General features: G+C 41.8%; 1 protein-coding gene across 2 annotated transcripts in view; it reads right to left on the reverse strand.

The window, feature by feature from the left end:
* The window catches only part of Asap1 (ArfGAP with SH3 domain, ankyrin repeat and PH domain 1), a 282,525-nt gene that overhangs the window by 90,982 nt on the left and 165,637 nt on the right, over nt 1-25,906 (reverse strand). For both annotated transcript variants that reach the window (XM_032916072.1, XM_032916064.1), the window contains one exon: nt 17,465-17,610. In XM_032916072.1, the coding sequence (XP_032771963.1) occupies nt 17,465-17,610 (146 nt within the window). The remainder of the gene's footprint in view (nt 1-17,464; nt 17,611-25,906) is intronic.

Below are 25,906 nucleotides of genomic sequence, written 5' to 3' on the forward strand. Positions count from 1 at the left end.
CCTGCTGGAAGACAAACAAATCTGCTGCAAGTGACTTACCTGGTGGAATCCCGGACAACAGAGGCAGAATCCCTCTAGGACCAGGCACGTCCTGTGTTTTGGAAGTCCCACCCCATGGATCCCGGCCCGCAGCAGCTCTCTGCTCCCAGAACCCGTGGGAGAGATACCTTACTGCCTGGTGGGTGGGCACTCCTGAGGCTGCAGAGCGGAAGAGACCACCAACACTGCCCACCTGCCCACATCCCCTGACCCAAGAGGAAACTGTACAAGGCCTCTGGGTTCCTGCGGGGGAGGGCCCAGGAGCAGCAGGAGCCCTGCCTGAGACACCGCCGGATCCTGAAGGAAACAGACCGGGTAAATAGTTCTCTGCACCCAAATCCCGTGGGAGGGAGAGCTAAACCTTCAGAGAGGCAGACACGCCTGCGAAACCAGAAGAGACTGCTCTCTGCACACATTGCTGATTCCAGAGGAAAACACCGGAGGCCATCTGGAACCCTGGTGCACGGAGGCTCCCGGAAGAGGCTGCGCAGATCTTCCTGGTCGCTGCCACCGCGGAGAGCCCGTGGGCAGAACCCTGCGAGCGAACTTGAGCCTCGGGGCCACAGGTAAGACCAACTTTTCTGCTGCAAGTGACCTGCCTGGTGAACTCAAGGCACAGGTCCACAGGAACAGCTGAAGACCTGTAGAAAGGAAAAACTACACGCCCGGAAGCAGAACACTCTGTCCCCATAACTGACTGAAAGAGAGGAAAACAGGTCTACAGCACTCCTGACACACAGGCCTATAGGACAGTTTAGCCACTGTCAGAAATAGCAGAACAAAGTAACACTAGAGATAATTTGATGGCGAGAGGCAAGCGCAGGAACCCAAGCAACAGAAACCAAGACTACATGGCACCATCGGAGCCCAATTCTCCCATCAAAACAAACATGGAATATCCAAACACACCAGAAAAGCAAGATCTAGATTCAAAATCATATTTGATCATGATGCTGGAGAACTTCAAGAAAGACATGATGAACTCCCTTAGAGAACAAGTAGAAGCCTACAGAGAGGAATCAAAAAATGCATGAAAGAATTCAGGAAAACATAAATAAACAAGTAGAAGCCCATACAGAGGAGACACAAAATCCCTGAAAAATTAAAGGAAAACACAATCAAACAGTGGAAGGAATTAAAATGGAAATAGAAGCAATCAAGAAAGAACACATGGAAACAACCCTGGATATAGAAAACCAAAAGAAGAGACAAGGAGCTGTAGATACAAGCTTTACCAACAGAATACAAGAGATGGAAGAGAGAATCTCAGGAGCAGAAGATTCCATAGAAATCATTGACTCAACTGTCAAAGATAATGTAAAGCGGAAAAAGCTACTGGTCCAAAACATACAGGAAATCCAGGACTCAATGAGAAGATCAAACCTAAGGATAATAGGTATAGAAGAGAGTGAAGACTCCCAGCTCAAAGGACCAGTACATATCTTCAACAAAATCATAGAAGAAAACTTCCCTAACCTAAAAAAAGAGATACCCATAGGCATACAAGAAGCCTACAGAACTCCAAATAGATTGGATCAGAAAAGAAACACCTCCCGTCACATAATAGTCAAAACACCAAACGCACAAAATAAGGAAAGAATATTAAAAGCAGTAAGGGAAAAAGGTCAAGTAACATATAAAGGCAGACCTATCAGAATCACACCAGACTTTTTAGAAACTATGAAGGCCAGAAGATCCTGGACTGATGTCATACAGACCCTAAGAGAACACAAATGCCAGCCCAGGCTACTGTATCCTGCAAAACTCTCAATTAACATAGATGGAGAAACCAAGATATTCCATGACAAAACCAAATTTACACAATATCTTTCTACAAATCCAGCACTACAAAGGATAATAAATGGTAAAGCCCAACATAAGGAGGCAAGCTATACCCAAGAAGAGGCAAAAACTAATCGTTTGGCAACAAAACAAAGAGAAGAAAAAGCACACAAACATAACACATCCACGTATGAATATAACAGGAAGCAATAATCACTATTCCTTAATATCTCTCAACATCAATGGCCTCAACTCCCCAATAAAAAGACATAGATTAACAAACTGGATACGCAACGAGGACCCTGCATTCTGCTGCCTACAGGAAACACACCTCAGAGACAAAGACAGACACTACCTCAGAGTGAAAGGTTGGAAAACAACTTTCCAGGCAAATGGTCGGAAGAAGCAGGCTGGAGTAGCCATTCTAATATCAAATAAAGTCAATTTTCAACTAAAAGTCATCAAAAAAGATAAGGAAGGACACTTTATATTTATCAAAGGAAAAATCCACCAAGATGAACTCTAAATCCTAAATATCTATGCCCCAAATACAAGGGCACCTACATACGTAAAAGAAACCTTACTAAAGCTCAAAACACACATTGCACCTCACACAATAATAGTAGGAGACTTAACACCCCTCATCATCAATGGACAGATCATGAAACAGAAATTAAACAGGGCGTAACAGACTAAGAGAAGTCATGAGCCAAATGGACTTAACGGATATTTATAGAACGTTCTACCCTAATGCAAAAAGGATATACCTTCTTCTCAGCTCCTCATGGTACTTTCTCCAAAATTGACCATATAATTGGTCAAAAAACGGCCTCAACAGGTACAGAAAGATAGAAATAATCCCATCGTGCTATCGGACCACCACGGCCTAAAGCTGGTCTTCAATAACAATAAGGGAAGAATGCCCACATATACGTGGAAATTGAACAATGCTCTACTCAATGATAACCTGGTCAAGGAAGAAATAAAAGAAAGAAATTAAAACTTTTTAGAATTTAATGAAAATGAAGGTACAACATACCCAAACTTATGGGACACGATGAAAGCTGTGCTAAGAGGAAAACTCATAGCGCTGAGTGCCTGCAGAAAGAAACAGGAAAGAGCATATGTCAGCAGCTTGACAGCACACCTAAAAGCTCTAGAACAAAAAGAAGCAAATACACCCAGGAGGAGTAGAAGGCAGGAAATAATCAAACTCAGAGCGAAATCAACCAAGTAGAAACAAAAAGGACCATAGAAAGAATCAACAGAACCAAAAGTTGGTTCTTTGAGAAAATCAACATGATAGATAAACCCTTAGCCACACTAACGAGAGGACACAGAGAGTGTGTCCAAATTAACAAAATCAGAAATGAAAAGGGAGACATAACTACAGATTCAGAGGAAATTCAAAATATCATCAGATCTTACTATAAAAGCCTATACTCAACAAAACTTGAAAATCTGCAGGAAATGGACAATTTCCTAGACAGATACCAGGTACCGAAGTTAAATCAGGAACAGATAAACCAGTTAAACAACCCCATAACTCCTAAGGAAATAGAAGCAGTCATTAAAGGTCTCCCAACCAAAAAGAGCCCAGGTCCAGACGGGTTTAGTGCAGAATTCTATCAGACCTTCATAGAAGACCTCATACCAATATTATCCAAACTATTCCACAAATTGAAACAGATGGAGCACTACGAACTCCTTCTATGAAGCCACAATTACTCTTATACCTAAACCACACAAAAGACCAACAAAAAAATAGAACTTCAGACCAATTTCCCTTATGAACATCGACTTAAAAATACTCAACAAAATTCTGGCAAACCCGAATCCAAGAGCACATCAAAACAATCATCCACCATGATCAAGTAGGGCTTCATCCCAGGCATGCAGGGATGGTTTAATATCTGGAAAACCATCAACGTGATCCATTATATAAACAAACTGAAAGAACAAAACCACATGATCATTTCATTAGATGCTGAGAAAGCATTTGACAAAATTCAACACCTTCATGATAAAAGTCCTGGAAAGAATAGGAATCAAGGCCCATACCTAAACATAGTAAAAGCCATATACAGCAAACCAGTGGCTAACATTAAACTAAATGGAGAGAAACTTGAAGCAATCCCACTAAAATCAGGGACTAGACAAGGCTGCCCACTCTCCCTACTTATTCAATATAGTTCTTGAAGTTCTAGCCAGAGCAATCAGACAACAAAAGGAGGTCAAGGGATACAGATCGGAAAAGAAGAAGTCAAAATATCACTATTTGCAGATGATATGATAGTATATTTAAGTGATCCCAAAAGTTCCACCAGAGAACTACTAAAGCTGATAAACAACTTCAGCAAAGTGGCTGGGTATAAAATTAACTCAAATAAATCAGAACACAAAAGAGAAACAAGCCGAGAAAGAAATTAGGGAAACGACACCCTTCATAATAGACCCAAATAATATAAAGTACCTCGGTGTGACTTTAACCAAGCAAGTAAAGATTTGTACAACAAGAACTTCAAGACTCTGAAGAAAGAAATTGAAGAAGACCTCAGAAGATGGAAAGATCTCCCATGCTCATGGATTGGCAGGATTAATATAGTAAAAATGGCCATTCTGCCAAAAGCGATCTACAGATTCAATGCAATCCCCATCAAAATACCAATCCAATTCTTCAAAGAGTTAGACAGAACAATTTGCAAATTCATCTGGAATAACAAAAAACCCAGGATAGCTAAAACTATCCTCAACAATAAAAGGACTTCGGGGGGAATCGATATCCCTGAACTCAAGCAGTATTACAGAGCAATTGTGATAAAAACTGCATGGTATTGGTACAGAGACAGACAGATAGACCAATGGAATAGAATTGAAGACCCAGAAATGAACCCACACACCTATGGTCACTTGATTTTTTTTGACAAAGGAGCCAAATCCATCCAATGGAAAAAAAAAAGATAGCATTTTCAGCAAATGGTGCTGGTTCAACTGGAGGTCAACATGTAGAAGAATGCAGATCGATCCATGCTTATCACCCTGTACAAAGCTTAAGTCCAAGTGGATCAAGGACCTCCACATCAAACCAGACACACTCAAACTAATAGAAGAAAAACTAGGGAAGCATCTGGAACACATGGGCACTGGAAAAAATTTCCTGAACAAAACACCAATGGCTTATGCTCTAAGATCAAGAATCGACAAATGGGATCTCATAAAACTGCAAAGCTTCTGTAAGGCAAAGGACACTGTGGTCAGGACAAAACGGCAACCAACAGATTGGGAAAAGATCTTTACCAATCCTACAACAGATAGAGGCCTATAACCAAAATATACAAAAAAATAAAAAAATTAGACCAGAGGGAGACAAATAACCCTATTAAAAAATGGGGTTCAGAGCTAAACAAAGAATTCACAGCTGAGGAATGCCGAATGGCTGAGAAACACCTAAAGAAATGTTCAACATCTTTAGTCATCAGGGAAATGCAAATCAAAACAACCCTGAGATTTCACCTCACACCAGTGAGAATGGCTAAGATCAAAAACTCAGGTGACAGCAAATGCTGGCGAGGATGTGGAGAAAGAGGAACACTCCTCCATTGTTGGTGGGGTTGCAGACTGGTACAACCATTCTGGAAATCAGTCTGGAGGTTTCTCAGAAAATTGGACATTGAACTGCCTGAGGATCCAGCTATACCTCTCTTGGGCATATACCCAAAAGATGCCCCAACATATAAAAAACACGCGTGCTCCACTATGTTCATCGCAGCCTTATTTATAATAGCCAGAAGCTGGAAAGAACCCAGATGCCCTTCAACAGAGGAATGGATACAGAAAATGTGGTACATCTACACAATGGAATATTACTCAGCTATCAAAAACAACGACTTTGAAATTAAATAGGCAAATGGTTGAACTGGAAAATATCATCCTGAGTGAGCTAACCCAATCACAGAAAGACATACATGGTATGCACTCACTGATAAGTGGCTATTAGCCCAAATGCTTGAATTACCCTAGATGCCTAGAACAAATGAAACTCAAGACGGATGATCAAAATGTGAAGGCTTCACTCCTTCTTTAAAAGGGGAACAAGAATACCCTTGGCAGGGAAGAGAGAGGCAAAGATTAAAACAGAGACTGAAGGAACACCCATTCAGAGCCTGCCCCACATGTGGCCCATACATATAGAGCCACCCAATTAGACAAGATGGATGAAGCAAAGAAGTGCAGACCGACAGGAGCCGGATGTAGATCTCTCCTGAGAGACACAGCCAGAATACAGCAAATACAGAGGCGAATGCCAGCAGCAAACCACTGAACTGAGAACGGGACCCCCGTTGAAGGAATCAGAGAATGAACTGGAAGAGCTTGAAGGGGCTTGAGACTCCATATGTACAACAATGCCAAGCAACCAGAGCTTCCAGGGACTAAGCCACTACCTAAAGACTATACATGGACTGACCCTGGACTCTGACCTCATAGGTAGCAATGAATATCCTAGTAAGAGCACCAGTGGAAGGAGAAGCCCTGGGTCCTGCTAAGACTGAACCCCCAGTGAACTAGACTGTTGGGGGGAGGGCGGCAATGGGGGGAGGGGGGGGAGGGGAACACCCATAAGGAAGGGGGGGAGGAAGGGATGTTTGCCAAATGTACATAAGAAATACTCAAGTTAATAAAAAAAAAAAAAAAAAAAAAAAAAAAAAAAAAAAAAAAAAAAGAAAAAAAAAAAATGGGTCTCAGCCTCAGTAGATTGATGAGGGTAGGGTACACGCTCAGAGAGGTTAAGTACACCCGACTAAGGCTAGAGCATGAATGAAACAGATGGTCAGGTTATTAAAGGCAATTTGCTTCACTCCACAGACCATTCTCACTTCCTCTGTCTTGCTATACTCATTGCAGTGACAATCAGGGCACATCATTTCCTGTCTGAAACCCATTCCTGCTTCCTGCTAGCTGGAGTCAAGTTCAAACTCCCAAGTTTAGATCTGGCCCGGCCAACCCTTTCCCTTGTGGCTATCCCCAGATCAGCACCATCTGCCCTGGACAGGAAAAGGCTTTTATGAGTCCCTGGGCAGCAGAGAAGGTGGCAGCATGAACGCCTGGTCCTGGGAGTAGGAGCACCTCACCATACAAGCAACCTTTCCCGGCTTTATGTATGCATTCACTCATTCTTCTCCAGCCCGCATTTTCCTTTTCCACATTCCCGTGCTTCAAATTCCTGAGTGAGACTCAGTTCAATCAGCCAATAGTTGACCACAAACACACGTTACAAATCAAATCAGCATATAAAAGCAAACCCCAGTATGATAGCAAGTTTGAAGGAGAAGGCTGTAGCTTTCACATGCAGTAGGGAATTCCAGAACTTGGGTGCAGGTGTTCTGATTGTGTCCTGGACCTGTCTGCTACCTGAAAATGTATCAGAGATGGACTCCCAAATCCAATGGACCAGAGTCTCTTGAGGATGGAGCCCAACAGCCCAAGTCTTAGTAAGCTCTCCAAGTGAATTAAACAAGAGATCCACTCTCTGAGTCTTAGTGCTGTCCACAGCAGAAAACCCAAATTCCCGTTGAGGAGGGAAAGTTTCCAGCCAGAGAGGAATCACTTTGCCTATGGTCTCAGGTACAACTGCCCCGGAGAAGGAACAGAGGTCACAGGCTACTAGAGAATTCTGAAAAACCCAAGGTCTGATGATGGCATCTGACAAGACTGAATTCTAGTGGGATTCCAATTTTCCTGGGACCATTACAGAAAGAAAAGGGCAGTGTGGGAGTATAAGGGATACGGAAATTCTTAACTTAAGACCATGTGATCAGTAGGTATGATTTAACATGTCCTCCCGGGGAAAATGAAGTGCTGTTTGCCTCTTACTCCACCGGAGAAGAATTACACCAGAAGGGCAGAAGTGGAGATCTCTGACATTTAAGACAAACGAGAAAGCAAGAGGACACAGCCCAAACACTTGGGTCTTATCTTGAAAAAGTCATCTTGGCACTTAGAATGATAGTCAGTTTCTGACCAACGTTTGGACTTTAAGTTTAATTTCCATGCATGTCATTTATAATTTGCTATGTGTGACTTACAACAAAACCATCCCGTGAGGGCGGTTTACATTTTCCTTGCCTTCTATGATGTTTCTATCACATGTCCTATTCCTGTTTTACAACAACTGACTCTGGAGGACCACAGTATAATGTAAGATACCTCTATGCTGGCACACCTGGGCGTGTGAGAACAGAGCCAACTGCTGCCCTGGGAATCCTCCTTGGATGTTCTAAAACATTTCATTTGACCTTCATGGAAATGTTCAGGATTCAAAAACTTACCCAAAGGGTGAATGTGTGGTACATTCTTGGGTGGATATTGCTCAAGGGCATCCATGTACATGAGAAATCTTTAGGTTATAAATCTGGGCTCTCAGCTGCTTCCAAGAAATCAAATAATGTCTCCCCTACTCATGGAAACCCCAAGGCAGGAGGCTGTGTAAAACTCTGTCTCTATGTCCATCTTTCTCTTCCTCTGTGAAATTAAATAATTCTTTAGAATGAGCTATCAGAAATGTTTCCTGCAAGCATTCTCAAACATAAAGGGACAATCATGTCTACCACAGAGCTTGGTATACAGGGGGCACCTGGTAAAAGTTGCTGAGTCAAGGGACACTTTAGAAAGTCTATATTTTTAATTCTTACTTTAATTTATATTTTAGCCTCACTGTAATATGCAATATAAACCACTGTGAGTGCTATTTAGTGCCTCTTCTAAGGGAAATAGTCTCTACCAGCTTTTAAAAATATACTCTCAAAAATATCCACTAAACTATTTATAGTTAGGACAAGGGTCCCACTGGCCTGAAGATGCAGTCTGGATGGGTGAGTGAGAAAATGAGTGACCTGCCTGTGACCAGGCCTGTGAAGCAGCAGAGCAGAGTCTGAACTCAGTTACATCCGTCTCTAAAGCTACCGCATTTCTGCCAACTCTCGGCACACACAGTGGAAGTAGCGAGTCAGTGGGCAGTCTACTCGTTTCTAGGAGCAGATGTAGTAAGATGCTACGTGAAGACTGGATTAGAAAGGCAGTTCTTTATATATACTCATAAAGGACCCAAAGGAGCAAAAGAAAACAAAAACAAAACTAAAACAAGAGTATAGAGAACAACTTGCTGGAAAACAAACATGCATTATATATTAAATGTAATCAGAAATAAAATCAAGAAGGGGAGAAGCAGAACGAAATTAAGAATAAACACAGCTAAAGAAATGGATCACCTGCACTAATATTTTAAAATTAGCATTTAGATTAGCACTTCTAAAAGTGGTTCAATAGGAAGTTCATGTTTCTTACATGAGAAAGTCAGTGATCAAATAAGTTTTGGAAGGATTGAATTGGTTAAGATTCTTCATTCTCATGTGCCTAAGCTTTTAACACACAAACATGTACTGCAAGTCTCCTTGAGTAACATTAATGCTTCTTAGAAAGAACTCTCACCAAAGAACAAGGCTAAGGTTTCTATCTCACTCACTTTGACGCTCCTGCCTAGGGACAGGACATCGGACAAATACATTGGCCATGGCTACTGTGTAAAGTTGGAAAGGGTATGGTATACACAGCCCAAAGCACCAGCCCTGAACACACAAGTGGAGCCTGAAACAGTTCTGTTCCTCTTGATAATCTGTGCCCAGTGTGGTTGACAGAAGCCCACAGGAAGGGGCCCTGACTTGACTGTATTATCTCCCATCAGTCAAGTGAGAAGTGGCATCAGCCTTATCTGAGGCAATGACAGAGACAACATTGCCCATCAGGAACCCAAAATACAATTTAACCTGAAGCACTTAGGGAGAATGAGAAAATCTAGGTAAGAGGTTATTCCTGGGGTGAAAAATGGGCAAGAAAGGAAGAGGACAAAGGGTCAAAGGAATGATGTAGGCCAGAGCTTCATGGAATTCTCTGAGCCATGGGACACATCTGCATTTCCTTTTCACAATACACCTATAACATCTGGGCTAAGAAAAGAACTCTGGGAGGCTTCTGGGATGAAGATCACACAGACAGAAAGTTAATTATCTGAGTGCTGGTCTTGTCTTGTAACATCTGTGTTACTGCTTTAACTGTTCTTCTAAATCAACAGAACTTTTAAGTTAATGGTAGATCTACAGCAGCGAGAGCCATGCGTGTATTTTCAGAGGCAGTGCCGAGTGCTGTGGAGGACAGTCTAGGTTTGAAGGGCTCTTACAACTGCCGGAGGTGTGATTCCATTTCCCCGCAGTTAACCAGGGTTGAGCTAGTGAGCAGAGACAACAGAAGGTGAAGCTCGTCAGACACTCGTTCTTCCCTGGATTTTCTGGTCGTCTGGGGCTAAGATGGAGGAGCTAAGATACCTGGAGAGCTCTGAAGTCTTCCTCAGCCTACCTCATGTCTTCTCCTCCATGCCAAACCCTGCTGAGGACGGCCATGTGCCTGACTCCCTGATGGAGTCTTACGTGAACCAGGCTCTCTCAGAAGGAATGTGACACGAGGAGGAAACTCACATGTACTACACTCACTAGCCAGGCCTAATACAACATGTAATGTGCTTCAGTCAATGCCTACCACAGCATAAGCAAAAGTTTCCATAACGTTAAATAACAGCAATGCTGCTGGCTTAAAGGCTCTGAGGATGAGACTAGGTTAATTAATCAGTTATTTAACTAAGTTAAAGACAGCCTCTCTTACATTGCCCAGAGTGGCTAGTAATTGAAGACTTGATACTGCAAACAAAAAACAAACGAAAAACAAAAAGACATACTGATAAGCAAGTGACAGCAGGCCATTTTTAATGTCACTCTGAACAAAGCTCTAGCAAGTGACCAGGTTCTTTCCTCCTTCCTTCTTCTGCTATGGACCTATAGCTTTAAAGCATGCCTCTCCTGGTTCCAGATGCTATTTTTCAAGTATACCTTGAGTTAAGGATCAGTTCTCTATGATATAGTGTGTACACACTCTTGATCAAAGTGTTACCTGCCACATGCAAATGTTACAGGCTGAAAATTCAATCCTACTTAAAAATCACTATCTGACTTTCTATTTAAAATATTTTTAATGTGCAATAGCTCTTACTAATTTAAAATTCAGCCTGGATTACACATGACTTCTGTATACTGCATACATTTATTACATAGCAACTGTATACTGATGAGAGAAAATTCCAAGACATTAGTTATGGTCTGGCTACAACTAGCTCATGAAAATGACTTTCCAATTTTATTTATATGTCACAGAGAGGTAGCAAGCTTTCAAAACACAAGAAAAAACTCTAAAAGCTTCTGAAATAAATATATGATGTATGTTTTTGTTGACACTCGTGCCTCCCATGATAGACTGTGTTTCACTGTAGGTAGCTCTGACTTGGGCTGGAACTCATCACCATCTTTGATTTACTTGATTTCATATGAGCATTCAATGTCTCACTGCAAAGGGAACACCTGGGTGGCATTATAGAAGACATGGCACCTACACCATCCCTATCTAAGATACAAACCCTGAATCCTAAGATTATCTAACTGTCAGGATTTTGGACACAATGTAAATATATATATGTGTGTGTGTATGTATGTATATATATGTATATATATTGCAATTGCATATATATATATATGCAATCAGTATATCTAACTGTATAAAAGGAATATTACATTAAAATGTCAAACAAATTATGTAATAATCTTTACTTTTGAATTTTTCCATATTCCTGTTTTATTGTAGTAAACACATGTAACTTTCATAATAAAAAAAAGAAACACCCCAGATCCTTTCCCTCTTGCTCATCCACCCACACCCATGTGAATGTCCCACATTGCTAAATGGTCATGAGTCATATCAGGGCATGAGAGGGGGTGGGGGGGCGAGAGAGGGTAACACAGTACAAACACCAAAGCCTTTCAATTATGTATTATCATTCTGCGAAAAGATGAGAAGGTATGTGGGGAGCCAGAAATAACGGGTACATCTGTAACAAAACAGAACATCAAAGGGAAGAGGACAAAGAAATCTGTTGTGAGAGTGTGTCTCCAAGAAATGACAAATAAGCTTCCTTAATAACATGGCTACCTAACAAGACCCGATATACCAATAGATGTGCTAACATGGAAGGGGAACCTTGGGGGTCTCCACCTCTAGACAAAGAACTGGTCTACAGTGCTGAGACCGGGGAATAGTGTCCCTGGGAATGAGCCCTTATTTGGTTGTCCAGTACCAAGGGGCAGGATACAGAGCAGTAACAGTGAACAGAGGCTAGGAGTCTCCGTGTGTGTGTGTGTGTGTGTGTGTGTGTGTGTGTGTGTGTGTGTGTGTGGCCAGGACACAGGGGAAGGGGTTGAAGAGAGGGATGGGAAGGGAAATTATTAAATTATATTTTCATTTAAATGAGAAAAAGACGAGATCTTCAAAAAGGCATTAGAGTTCAGGATATTCAGCAACTGCCACTGGGATAACTATCCTTTCTACACTTTCTAACATTTCAAAGAAAAGTCTCAAAAATAATGTGATAAAAATCTAGATTCAACATGCATGTTTTCAGCTATTTTCATCTGGAGAGAAAAGAAACTTAGAAATAAAAAACAAAATAAAACAAAAAGCAATCCTTAACCCAAACCACAACATTCTGCAGTCAGACAGTGTAAACAGGAAGTGCTCTGCCACTGCGGAACTTTCTGCGGCTCCAGCAGCTCTGCAGCAGCAACTGCCCTTAATGGCTAAAGGAGGAGCTGCAGGGCTGTGGAAAGGCTAGGGCAGAGAAGGGACCAGGGGCACCAAGAGTCCTGCCTGGACTAGACACCCTCTGGCCACAGTCACTACTGTTAAAGAAGGTTTGCAGACAGCCTGTAAGACCACTGCAGCAAGGACTTTGAGGGCATGGCATTTAAATGGTGTCCTCTTAACCACACAGAATCTCTTCCCCAGAGCGGTTTTGCCTTTTGGGAACTTTAAATGTATCTGATGCTTCATGTCCTTTGCTGGGATCACATGACCAGCCAGCACTGTTCACCAAGCAACCATTTTATTATTGCTTTCTTTTCAAAAGGTTAAAAACATGAGCTTAATCTTGATACTGTATATTTAATCAAACGAGCAACAAAACCACAAGCAGCTAAATTCAAGAGCAGTCTACTTTTATCTAGCTATTGTAAGGAGTGCATTGTGAAAGCAGTCCTTCTCACTAATATACTGAATCTTAAATGGGCACAGTGATGGAAGGTACCCACACCACCACAGAAGAACCGCATGGTACATAGGTGCTTTACACAACTTCTGAAAATCCAACCACAACATGAATTTGTAGAGGGCTCGGGTGTGCATTTCTCACTGATAGGTCCCGCCTGCTTATCCCTGTATTTGTACAGACCCTCCATACATACAATACATACACTGAGAGTGACATGGCCCGGTTGATCATCAGTCTCCTTTTATAAAAGCGACGAAATCAGGGTGTAGACATCTTTCCAACACATGGGAAAGCAGCTGTTGGTAACCTTTTCTTTCCTTAAGCTCTTGTATCTTGTCACAGACATGTTAAACATCCCACCATGTCCATGTTTCTCTAGTTCCTCACCACTAAGAGGCAGCATTTCGTAGATATAAGACACCTAACAGACCAACTTCTGGAAGCAGTGTAGATCCCTCCATCTTCTCAGAATGAAAACCACACAACTGATGTTAGAAAAAGAAATTTACCAGGAGGGAAACACTGGCTCACAAAATCCAGGGAAGTGCAAAGGCAGAAGGCCAAAGACACACCCCAGCCTCCTTGAGGCACAAGGGAGGCCAGTGGACTTTGGTTCTGTACATTTCTTTACAATGACATTTGGACATAGTGACATTTTATTAAACATTTTTGTTCCTCTAGATTATAATTTGATGCCTAGACTTTGATTTATATTCCGAAAAACTTAAACTCACAAAAATTTAAAAACACAGTATAGAGAGGATCCTGTTTATTCTTCAACTTTTCTGGTAGCAACAACAGCTTACATATTATTTTATTAAAATCTAGAAACTGAAACTATGACAGATGATTACACTACAGATCTTATTTAAATCTCATCAGTTCTTGTATATGCTTGTTTCTTAAACAACAACTATATCTTTGCACATAGTTCTAAGGAAGGTGTAGTTATCGGTCTCTGTAAAAAGTCCAGTGCTTGACCTGGGGCCACAGAAAAGATGCCTCTCTGCCTGGGTTTGGTAAACAAGGCACTCAGAGGCAGCAATACCTGTTGATCAGATGGACCTACAGACAACTCCAGCTAGCACACAAAGAAAATATCTACCCGATGCTGGTTTTCTAAGAGTTAGGGACCCTTCCCAAAAAGATTGCAAAGAAAAGTACAGTCCAAGCAGTGCTGAATCTAGGAGCTCTGCAAGCAGCATCTGACAGGGCAATGCATAGTGAAGCTATGGGAAAAAAGCCAAAGCCAGTGGCAGATCCAAGGGAGACAGAGGTGCCAGCACAATGCCACGCTTGTCAGGAAAAGCTACAGTTTTCTTAGGCAAAGACAGCCCAAGAAAAGTAACCATGTGAACTAAACCAAGTCCAGTGTAAAATGATTATTTTTATGGCCACTCACTAGGAACAGCATCATCATTTTCAAACAGAAAATATTTATTTTTATTTTCTGAATGAAATGAAATAAATTAGGTCTTACAGAATTTCTTTTTGATCTTCCTTAGACTTCTATTCTATGAAAGAAGAGAGGACATAGCCAAAAAAACAAAATAAAACAAAACAAACCCAAAACTTGGACTGAGTAAGTCTAATGAAACAGCAAGACCAGCATTTTTGGTTTGGGAAAGAAAATCCCTAGAATAGACAGTGGCAGAAGGAACATACACAGAGTGGTAGAGACAGCTGAGGCAGAGACAGAACAATGGGCTCTAGCTGCTTTCTAGCAGTGTGAACAAACATCATCTCAGCATGATTCAGTACTCTTGGGAAGATACCTAATACAGGACAGCTAGGCACTGTGGTAAGACAGCCACATATTACTTTAATAGTTACTTTTCTTGTCACTGATATATGATACTTGTCAGAATGTACTTAAGAAAGGAAAGGTTCAGTTCAGTTCGGAAGAGCATAGTGTAGCCTTTGAGGAGGGCATGGTGGAGGTCTCTGAAGAGGACCTTAGAGCTGGGATGCCTCACGTCTTGGTGCAACAGAAGTAGGTGGCTTAGACCAAGCTGTAAACCTCAACCTTCGTCCTTATATCAGCTGGACTTTAGAAGGTTCCAAAAACTTGTCCCAGAAACAAGGCTAGGACCATGAACTTGTAGGGATCATATTACATCAAACAATAACAAGCACTTGCCATACACTGTCAGGTTCAAAGGTCTTCAATAAATATCAATTTACATGGACATACATGAATATATTAAATCAACACATACTTGCTTGACTGTCTTGTACATGCAGATACACAGCTGAGCATCAACCTGTAGTATACTCAAATATATCTACAGACTGGTGTGGGAACCTTGTTGGGTGATGACTCTTTGTTAATGTCAAAGCACATCTGTTCTTCTGGAATGTGAGAGATTCATGTGACAAGTTGTACCCCTGGGAAAACGGCTTCCTGGGTTCTCTGCCAGTTATTACCAAAGTGAGGGTGAGTCTTACTTCACTTCCTTTTTTGGTACAGGCCCGTAGCATCCTTGCTTACTAATCTATAAGCAACTCCCACAGCAAGTGGCAAATAATACCCAGAAGGAAGAGGAAATGAGGTTCAAGTCATTTAAGAGCTAAAGAAACATCATGGGCTTGTTAACCAAATGTCTTTTTTCAAGCTTTCAAAACGATCAAGTATTTTATGTTTAACTGTTCTTTGTTTTTTTTTCAGATTATATGATATATTACTTATGACTTCTTTAATGGCAAAACCACCAATTAAAATTAAACAGTCAGGAAAACAGATTTATGCATGTTTTTAATACAAGAGAAAACATTCTGACTTCAAATAGGTAGTATTCTTCTACTGTAAGCTGTCTGCATCAACTGGTTTTATGACAAGCTTACCAGGCAATGACACAGAGGTCCATCTGACATATAATCCACCCAAGGCGAGGACATTTGAGCTTAGGCTCCAGATCCTTAGGGGATGCAAAGGTGCAATGCTGGGGGGAGGGGGGCAGGAGGAGATACAATGCCTCTTCTCCAGGACAGGAGCTAAAATATGGCAATAAATCCCATTGCTGTGGTCCCCTACCACTTAAGACTTAGATGATACTTGGTTAAATCAAATCAAGGGCAAACGTGACAGTTGTTACAGATTATTTTCACAAAACCAATCACATACATGGTCAGGCCCAACAATGTGAATGCAGTTAAGATATGGTGATACCCAGACACAGTGCTGGCAAAGAGACTCTGCTGTCCATCTGCTTCTGTCTTCTTGGGTCAACATCTTTATAGACCTTACATTTAAGGTTTCTTCCCGCCATACACGTTCCATAAACCCTATAACCTTTTTCTTGAAGGTATGTAAGGGGTTGGCAGTGGGGAGGACTGTATGTAGAATTATGGGAGACTCATTATTTCAAGAACCAAGACACATGGGTGTCTCCGTCCACATGAGATGCAGTACAGGCAGAGTATATTTCCATTGCCTGTTCAGCACCGAAAGCATCCTTACTCTTTAACCAATTTCCAAAAAAAAAAAAAAAAAAAAGAGGCTGCACACACAGGGCCTGCACAGGTCTATGTCAGATGGCGCTCAGGAGCTGAAAGGAGAAAAGGATACATCTCCCCATTCCTACCCTAGGACCTCTGCCAAGAGAGCCTCACTGAGAAACAAATCACTCTTAGGTGGGCTGCACGCCGAGCAGTGATGGCAACAGACAGAAAGCTCAACAACAGTTTTGGAGGTTCTTTGTCTACTGATGGCATGTCAGGGTTTTTCCTTTTTTGTTTTTTTAAATTTATCTCATTTTTAAATTTACTTTTATATATTTTCTTCTTTCCTTTTACCCTACCGGTCATTTGCTTATGTATCATGGCTTCCAGCTTACTGTTTTTATGGGATTCCTGGGTGTGCTAATGAATGTCCCTGCATCTATACCTGTCTCTCGGGCTTTTCTTAGGCTCTTTTCCTTCTGTTTGTTTTGTCCTATTCCAATGACATGTTAGTTTTTGTCCTACCTTATTTTATTATCATCTCTTAGATGCCTGTTTGTTTTCTGATAAGAGTAAGAAAGAAGACGGATCCAGACAAGAGGAAGGTAAGAAGGAATGGGGAGGAATACAGGGAAGGGAAACCATAATTAGTATATATTGTAGGGAGAGAAAAATCTATTTTCAATAAAAGGCAAAAAAAAAAAAATCCCAATCCGAAACAAATAAAGTCTGCTAACAGTTACCTTAAAAGAGTTAGCAGTGTAGAATGTAGAAGACAGGCGGCTCTTTCCCTTCAGTATAGCCACCGTGCTATTAGTTGGCCTAAAGATACAAGGCTAGAGATGTGACCCTGAAATTTGTAAAAAACGTGACCTCTGCCGGACTGCACAGCCTGCTCTTTTACTTCTCGCCCCAGGACTGAGGACAGAGGTGAGGAACAGTGGATTATTCTCTGTATACCTAGTCAGGCTAGAGCTCTGCTTCCGGATGGAAGCCATGACTCACCAGATTTTTCAGCAGCGTGGACAGTTCCTTTGTAAGTGTAGAAAACTTGACAAAAGCAGTGCCAAGGTCAGGGTTGTCTCTGCTTAAAAAATTACTTCCAAACTTATCCAGAACTTGTGCATAGTTTTCTTCATTTTGTACATGATCTAAAAAGGAAGCAAAGAAGGGGCGTGAGTGATTATTTGACAGTGAGGAGTTCTTTGAATGCGGATCGCTGGAACCTCTTATAAGGAAGGCAGAGAAAACCAGCATCGATTCTTTACTGAACATGCCCAGAGGCTGGCAGTACACTGAACACTCTTTCCTTCTGAGGCAGGGTCTGATACACTGTTCAGGCTGGCCGCAGGCTTGCAACCTTTCTTCTGGGGGCCTCTCTTGTGCTGTGATTACAGGTGTGTGCCACCATATCTGGCTGGCATTGGCGCTGTCTGTCTGTCTGTCCCTCCGTCCCTCCCTCTTTCTTTAAGGAGGACTCCTTCTTCCTTCATAGCACTCGCTCATTTATAGCCCAGCTCACTCACTTCAGTTGTTTAAGGGAAAAATTCTTCCCACATTCAGCAGCAATTAAGAAATTAAGAAGAAATTTGTCATTAGAAAACAATCTACAAAATCTACTTTCTTTCTACAAAAGAAAACCTCAAGAGTTCTAGCATGTTTCTTGCTCTGAATCTAATCTCGACTCCTTTATTTTGTTTTGTGCCCTAGGCCTACAAATAAGCATCTGTAAAATCTCTTTTTTTTTTTGTAAAATCATCTCTAGGTACAAAATTTGCATGCTTGGATCATAATTACAATAACGTCGATGACAAAAACATCTATGTTTTCTACCTTAGTTGGCGCACAAAAATTATTCACCTTCTATTTACGGATAAATTTCCCCCAGTTCTTTCTTTCAAATCTAGAAATTGAGGCCAACTCTACAGGAATTGGTGTGATGCACATCGACATTTCTCAGTAGAGTGGACACACAAATAGTAACTTACCCCCATGAAGACCTGTCCTGTCTTGCAGGCTATCATGCTCTCTTCACCATCTTCTACCTCATGGCTGCTCCCCCCCTCCCCTTCCCTGTCTGACCATATCGAACTGAAAAGCCCCTCCCCGTCACTGGGACTTTATTATTATTTTTCTATTTATGCTTACAATTTGAGTCTCAAGTCTTATCACTTTAAGTGCTTTCCAAAATGTTAAGTTGGTACCTTGACCCCTAAAACATAAACTTATGCATCCAGCCACCTATCTCCATTAGGGTACCCAATCAAAGGCTACATGGACCCCTCGGTCTTCTTCCTCAAGCCTTTGTCTTCCTTAGGCACTGGCAAACAGCATTAGAGAAGAGAAGCTGCAATGGGAAACCTGTCAAGTCATACTTGGTTTTTTTTCCTCACACGCCACTTACCACTGAGAATCCCACCTTTAAAGATATATACCCCAACCTGAGAATTTCCCATTATCTCATGCTAATCATCACCTACCTAACACTAGTGCTTTCTCCTGGTCTCTTGATGGCTGCTCTTGCTTTGTTACTAAAGCAGCACCCTGCATGGCCCTATTGGATTATGTAGCAGATGTTAACTCCTGCCACACGCCTGGCCCTTGTCAAGGCACCGCCAGGCTTGTCATGGTCTGTATAGGCATATGGGGAGAAGTGCTGGGCCTTCCCATACCCTGGGACTAATGTACAGAAGCTGGCCTCACTGCTGACTGAGTTGGAGGTGATACTCCTTCCATGTGCCAGCTTTTTGAACGTTCCAGTCTACCTCGAATCTCTCTATCCTTCAGTTTTGGCATACAAAGATTCTGTATTTGAGTGGAAGCCCGCGGCACATGCCTAGTATTTACTACATGAATGAGTAAACAAGTATCTGTCAGAGTCTTAAGCCTTTCCTCCATTAGAAGGAACCTTCCCTTGCCTGTAAGTCCTGCACTAACATGCATGGTTTTGTACATCATCTGTGTACATGAATATTTGTCCATAGGAGGCATGGATTGCCTCTGTCACCTCTGTATCCCCACTCAACAGACTTAATAATACTGAAGATTTTCCAGAGAGCTGGACTTAGGGCTTAGTAAGAATTTGTTAAGCCTTCTGAAATTTCTTAGGCTGCTTATTCCTAGGTATTCAACCACAGAAATTAAATGCTTTACATTAAGCATTCTTCAATAACTGTACAAGAGCAACAGGCATTCAAGAACACCAGCCTGGGAATGGGTAAGAAGTATCAGTGTCATTCATGAGACCAGATGAAGCTCCCAAGACTTCTCATCACAGCATTAACATTCATGATGCTCGAAGTGGAGATAAGCATTTATGGCTGAGATATTTTTAAAAGATAAAACACATCTCTGACTAAGCCTCAGAAAAACAGAAAGACCATCTCAGCTCAACAACAGGCCATGCATGTCTGCCTTAAAGCATAGATCTACCTGGGTCACAGAAGCCCACACCCCACTGAGAATCCCACCTAATGCTTCCTTCTGCTTTAGCAAGCCAGTGAGAAACAATGAAGTTCATTTCAATGCTCCCAGAGAAAGCACCTCAGCAGTTATGAGAAACACTGGCACACAGGCTTTCAGTTTGTTTACTTGAAATTATAAAGTGAAATGTGTGTAAAAGTGTAAATGAATAGAGTATCTGATACTCACTACCCAGATTAAGAAAGGAGTTATCACAGACTGGTTCTAGTTCCTGGGCATCTCATGAAACTGCAATCGCCTCTCTTCTTCAGCATCTATCTATCCCCCCTGAAATACAACTTCATGCAGAGTTAGGAAGAATTATGAGAAGCCTGGCAGATGAGCACTGATGACTCACTGAGAAATCACATGAACTGAGCAGAGATGGATCATGGGAGGAGGGCACTGATTTGTGTTGAGAATTTTCTCTGGCCTAACTGCTTTCTCTAAAATACCCTATATTCTCTCCTCACCAGATCTCTGCAAAGATGAGAGGCAGAAAGCCAGAATGAATAAGCATAAGCTACGTCAGAGAGCCAGAAAACCTATATATTGCCTGGGTGTGCATATGTATGCATTGATGAGTGTCTTTCCAAACACAGTGATATGTCATATGTACAGTATTCTTGTACAGATACAGATATTAAACTATAGCAGTATAGTAAGTTGAATTCGGTGATAATACTACTAAAAGAGGGAGCCGTATAGGCCCAAAATAAGCTGGCCATTGCTACCTCAGAGCTGTTTTTAATATCTCACAGCATGGGGACAGGTCACATGCCTTTTAGCTTATTGAATTATAAATAAACTATCGGGGACAGTTTACTGAAAGCACCCTCCCCCAGCCCACTCTTCCTCACAAAATACTACTACCTCTGTATAAAACCAAGAGTTTTCCAAGAAGATTTTTTTCAGTATGTAACAAGTCTGAGAGGAAGTGACATTGCTCTGGGGAGGAAATATTACAGGCAGAGCCCACATTTGAGGACAGTTGGCCAAATGAACGCGCTATCACTTTAGGCACACATGAAAGAAGAAAAAGTATAAATGTTTTAGCGGACATCATCACAGAAATAGGTCTGTAACTAAAGAGACCATCTAAAACCACAAGAAATGGTCTGATCGCTCCAAGAGATGAGGGAGCATGAGGAAGTTTTCTTTTATGATCTGTACTAGAAGAATTAGAAATAACAAGACAAGAGATAGCAGTCTTGGGCTTCTAAGACAGTGAATTATGGGAAGGAAGAGGTAAAGTAGAAAGACTATTTTGGTGAAGTTCACAATTTATAGGCCTTTTGGGGAGGTATATAAGCTTGAAAGGCTGAAGCCCTCAGACATATTAAATAAGCCCCTTCCCTGTTGACTGGCATCTCTGACAATCTTGTTTGCAGGTCACAGACACTGAATGTAGCTTAGAGGAAAAGCTCTTCCCTGCTCAAATGCAAATTTGAAGTGAGATGAACTTTCATTCAATGCCCATGTGCCATTATCTTGGTCAAGTGGCCTTCTCTAAGTCACACCTGAAAAATGGAGACATCAATGGAATTTACCTCAGACAGTTAATCTGTAGTAGGCTAGTATAAGCACAGTATGTGATAACGACAACAGTGATGGTGGTGCCATCGCTGCCCACCCTGCTCACTGCAGCACAACTGGTCTTGTATCTTCTGGCCAGGTGGCACAGGCATCAAAAACACTCTGAAATCAGAAAACCAAGAGCTCACACCCTGAGAGTTGGGAGTGCCTCTGGGTTGTACTGCAGTTCCACTGCTTAAGCACACCTTGAGGACTTTCTCAATAATTCACAAATGACAGTGAAAACTGAGCAGACCTTTCTCTGAGGGCTGCTTACTTGTGGTAGAACTTACCATACTTCCAGACGGGTCTGCCAACCCCACCTTTGGCAACTGGTATTTATCAAGCACTGAGTATGTAGTGGGATCCATCACAGTAATACCCTAAGACCCGTACAACAGTCCTCCAAGGCACTATTTTTTTATATTCTTATTTATATGCACATGTATGTGTCTGCTCATCTGTGTGTATATCATGTGTGCAATGACCACAGAGACAGAACCAGGTGTGGGATTCCCTGGAACTGGAGCTATAAGGTGTGAACTGCCTAATGTGGGGCCTGGGAAACAAACCTCAGGCCTCTGCAGAAGCAGCAGGTGCTCTAAACTTTTGAGCCATGCTCTCCAGACATTGTTCCATAGGTAAGTGAAGGTGAGAGATGAAGCCAGGATTGGAGAGTAGCTAGATTTGATTTCAAACACATCCCTGTCTGCTGACCCAACAGTTAAGACCGTCAGACATGCCAGACATTGTACACCTACCCAGAATCCACCACAAAAAAAGCTTAGGTTAAGCACCAGGCACACCAACAATGCAATAGTTACAGTTAGTTGGAATTAAGATTTCAGATGAGTCAATGTGCGAGTGCTATACTAAGTTTCTTTTACATCAAATCATCCAGTGTCCACAATTATGGACTATTGTTATATCCTCATTTTAAACACGTGAAAGGGTTGAGAGAGGCTAAGCCGCTTTCCTAAGGTCATACAGCTAATAAGAAGGTTGGCAGGACTGAGGCCTGGCCCTGCTCTCAACCACTTGTTGTCCCAGCTGAACTCTACTGCATCTGAGGATTTCTAATTTGAGCCAGATGCCAAGTAAAGGAAGGTCCTGGAAATTAAGTATCATCGTTCCAGTCTTCACTGCCTGGTTCTGGTCAGACAACTAGACTCTAAGTACCTCAATTCCCTCATGTATAAAGGAGGTCTAGTAAGACTCACCTGGCCACTCACTGCTAAGTTGTCATAATGAATGGGAGAGATTCTTTATAAGAACAAAAAATTCACAAAACAAAACACAACAAAACATCAGGCTTCTTTCTGTTTACTGAGTATAAGGGCCTCAAGGGACATCACTAATGTGACTGAAGCACTTCTTGGTAGAAGAGCACAGAGACATAGAACATGGACAGAGTCCCTACTCTGGTCCTCACTGGCCATGTGACTTTAGAAAAATAACTTAAGTTTTCAGGGTGTCCAGTTCACATGTGAAATAGTATGTCTATACAATATATTTCTAAAAGTTTTACATTTATGCCAATAATTCTGAGACTGAGTTGAAATGCCACTATTAATGGGTATCAGATCAGTATACATCAGTAACATGATGTATACTTTGTAGAACCCTGGTATATGTAAGATAGCAATCAAGTACTACTGTCTAGTTGGCATGGTCACTGTAGGGATTGAAGAAGAATGGCTGTACCCTGGCACCTCCAGCATCCGGCTTATGAAGTGGTTAAGTACTATTACTCATTCCAAAATGAGCTGCACCTTCATGTCTCCCATGTCTTCTTTCTTGGAGAATCTGGCCTTCCTTCGGGGTCTTAGTTTTCTTCTGTGCAGAGAGTCTAGAGCAGTGCTTCTCAACTTGTGGGTTGTGACCCCACAGGGCTCACATATCACGCATAGTGTATATCTGATACTAATATTACAATTTGTAACAGTCACAAAATTACTGTTATGAAGTAGCAACAAAATAACTTTGTGGCTGGGGGTCACCACCTCCTGAAGAACTGTATTAAAGTACAGCAGCACTAGGAAGGTTGAGAAACAATGGAATAAAGTAACATGTTTATCATCTTGTGAGCCATAGATTAGGTATTCTGCAGGAAACCCTGGTTATATGCATGCCTATATGGAACCTACGGTCCACCCAAATGTCTCTCCCCTGAAGCCACCACAGTTCCAGGCCTTGGTCTTCTTCATTTAAAGTCAATGTAAGGCCACCTTTCACTTACTCTTCATGGCTTTACTGTATTTGTGACTTATCCAGTTCCCAGTGCTCACTCTGGTGACAGCGAGTGCTCAAAAAGGCTACTGTGTGTACTGAACAAGTAATGTTCCTTCTCTCAGAAAAGGCTCACTGGTCAGTGCCAGGCACAGTAGCTGGAGTCCCAAGGCTACATAAGCTGCACTTTGGAGCTACATTGCAGTGTTGGAACCCAGGAAAAGGACCTGTATACAACTTATACCATGATTGTACCATTATAACCTTAACTGCTTGTTTTTAAAAGGTTTTAATTCACATGCAACTCTAGAGATACAAAGATAGGAACTGTAACTTCCTATTTCTTTCTGTGTCAACACATACAAAAACACAGGCACTTTCCTTTTATTCATCTCCCTTTTTAAAAAGCCCAATAAGGAATTGTGCATGAGACACCATGGTTTCCTCTTTTCCTACTGAATACAGACCAAGAGATTGAACGTAAGCACATCTTAATAATTATGTCAACTGTGGCTGTTTCACAACAAGCTGGGAGCTAGTTACATAACAATTCCTCTAGCAAGAATCTTCTAAGTTGTTTGCAGCTTTCCCCAGCAAAACCAACACTTCAATAACAACTTCCAAACACAAGCTTATCCAGGCTGCTGCTCTGTCTCTGGAAAGATGCACATAAACACAGGCTTGCAGGGGTGTGGGCATATGTACACTCCAGTACTGCCATGTTTCCTTGGAAAGAGGCTGACTGCAGCAACCACATCTCCAACAGCAATGCCCATATATCAGCGACCTTTCTCTCAAAAGTCATTAGCACCTAGAAGCACTGTCCTTAGTTATTACCTCACAAGCATGAAAACTAGAACCTCAGAGAGCCTGTTTTCTGAATTTAATGTCTGTTAATAGTTCTTCCTCTCTTTCATCTACCTACCCTAGTTCTCTCCAGTCTGCAAGAAGACTGCCTTCTGCAGGGGTGGGAATGAGGCTAATGTTTGTAATATGTGTTGCTAATTGTGATGTATAACTTCAGGTTTTCATTCATAATTCCTCCTTGATATAGACCATAAATCTAGAAGGTCTTGTGTCTGACACAGGTGTAGAAATTCAGTTTCCTCATTTTGTTGTCAGAGTTGGCCATAAAGGAACAGTCAGACCTACCCTGACAGGAGGAGGGGTCCTGCTCATAGCCTGGAGGGAAACGGTAAGAAGCCAGAAGACTTGCAGAGCTAAGGAATGCTGGTTCCTCCCTTAGTTTATTAGCAGTAGGCTACACCCTTGAGGGCAAGATTGTCTGGGCTTCAGTCACATGCCACCAAAGACAGGGTTTGGAGGTCTTTCAGCTAGCTTAACACCAGCAGATTCCTGGAGGATGAAGAACTGGAGGGAGTAGGAAGGTCACATCACGTTTTCTGTAGTCACCACCACATCTCCATCTGGAGGCTTTGTAACGTGGTTTATAAGACACGGGTCACGTTGGAGTTTTGGAAGCTAAGCAAACTAATAATGCCCGAGGAAAGTGCTGTGGGAATCCCACTTCACAGGCCATGGGAACTGCCTGCAGCTTCTGGGATCAGTTACAACTCCAAGGCAGTCCTGGGAACGAAGCCCTGGTGTGGGAGTGTCCAGGGATGAGTCAGATAGGAGGGATGTGCCCTGAAGTATCTTGTATTGCAGGACCTGTGTTGTAAGTATGTAAGAGGAGGATCTCAGTTTGATCTTCTCTTATATGGCAAACAGTGTTTTCTCTGTCTTTATTTTGTTCACAGTATGCTTTGCCGTATAGAAAAATTTAAATTCTATCTAGTTAAAGATATCAATTGAAATCCAAAATATGACTGGCTTCTACCGTCTGTTATTAACCCTTCTACCCTTTTGTATTTAAAGACAAAACAAAACAACAACGCTGAAGGGCTAGAAAGAGGACTTGGAGAGCACGTTCCTGGCTTTCATTCCTAGCACCTATATTAGGTGACTCTACCTGAGGGGTAACTCAATGCCTCTGACATCCACAGACACCCTCACAAAGACACATATGTACATTATTTAGATGATAAAAAAAATTAAAAAATTAAAGCCATTAATCCAAAGTCATATAACTGTTTATAAAGCAAAAGATACATCTGAAGTATTTATTCATTTTTAGACTGGAGGACTCGACTTGGGGCCTTGCATACTGTAGGCAACCAA

The sequence above is a fragment of the Rattus rattus genome, chromosome 1 (assembly GCF_011064425.1).
Source record: "Rattus rattus isolate New Zealand chromosome 1, Rrattus_CSIRO_v1, whole genome shotgun sequence".
Taxonomy (NCBI): domain Eukaryota; kingdom Metazoa; phylum Chordata; class Mammalia; order Rodentia; family Muridae; genus Rattus; species Rattus rattus.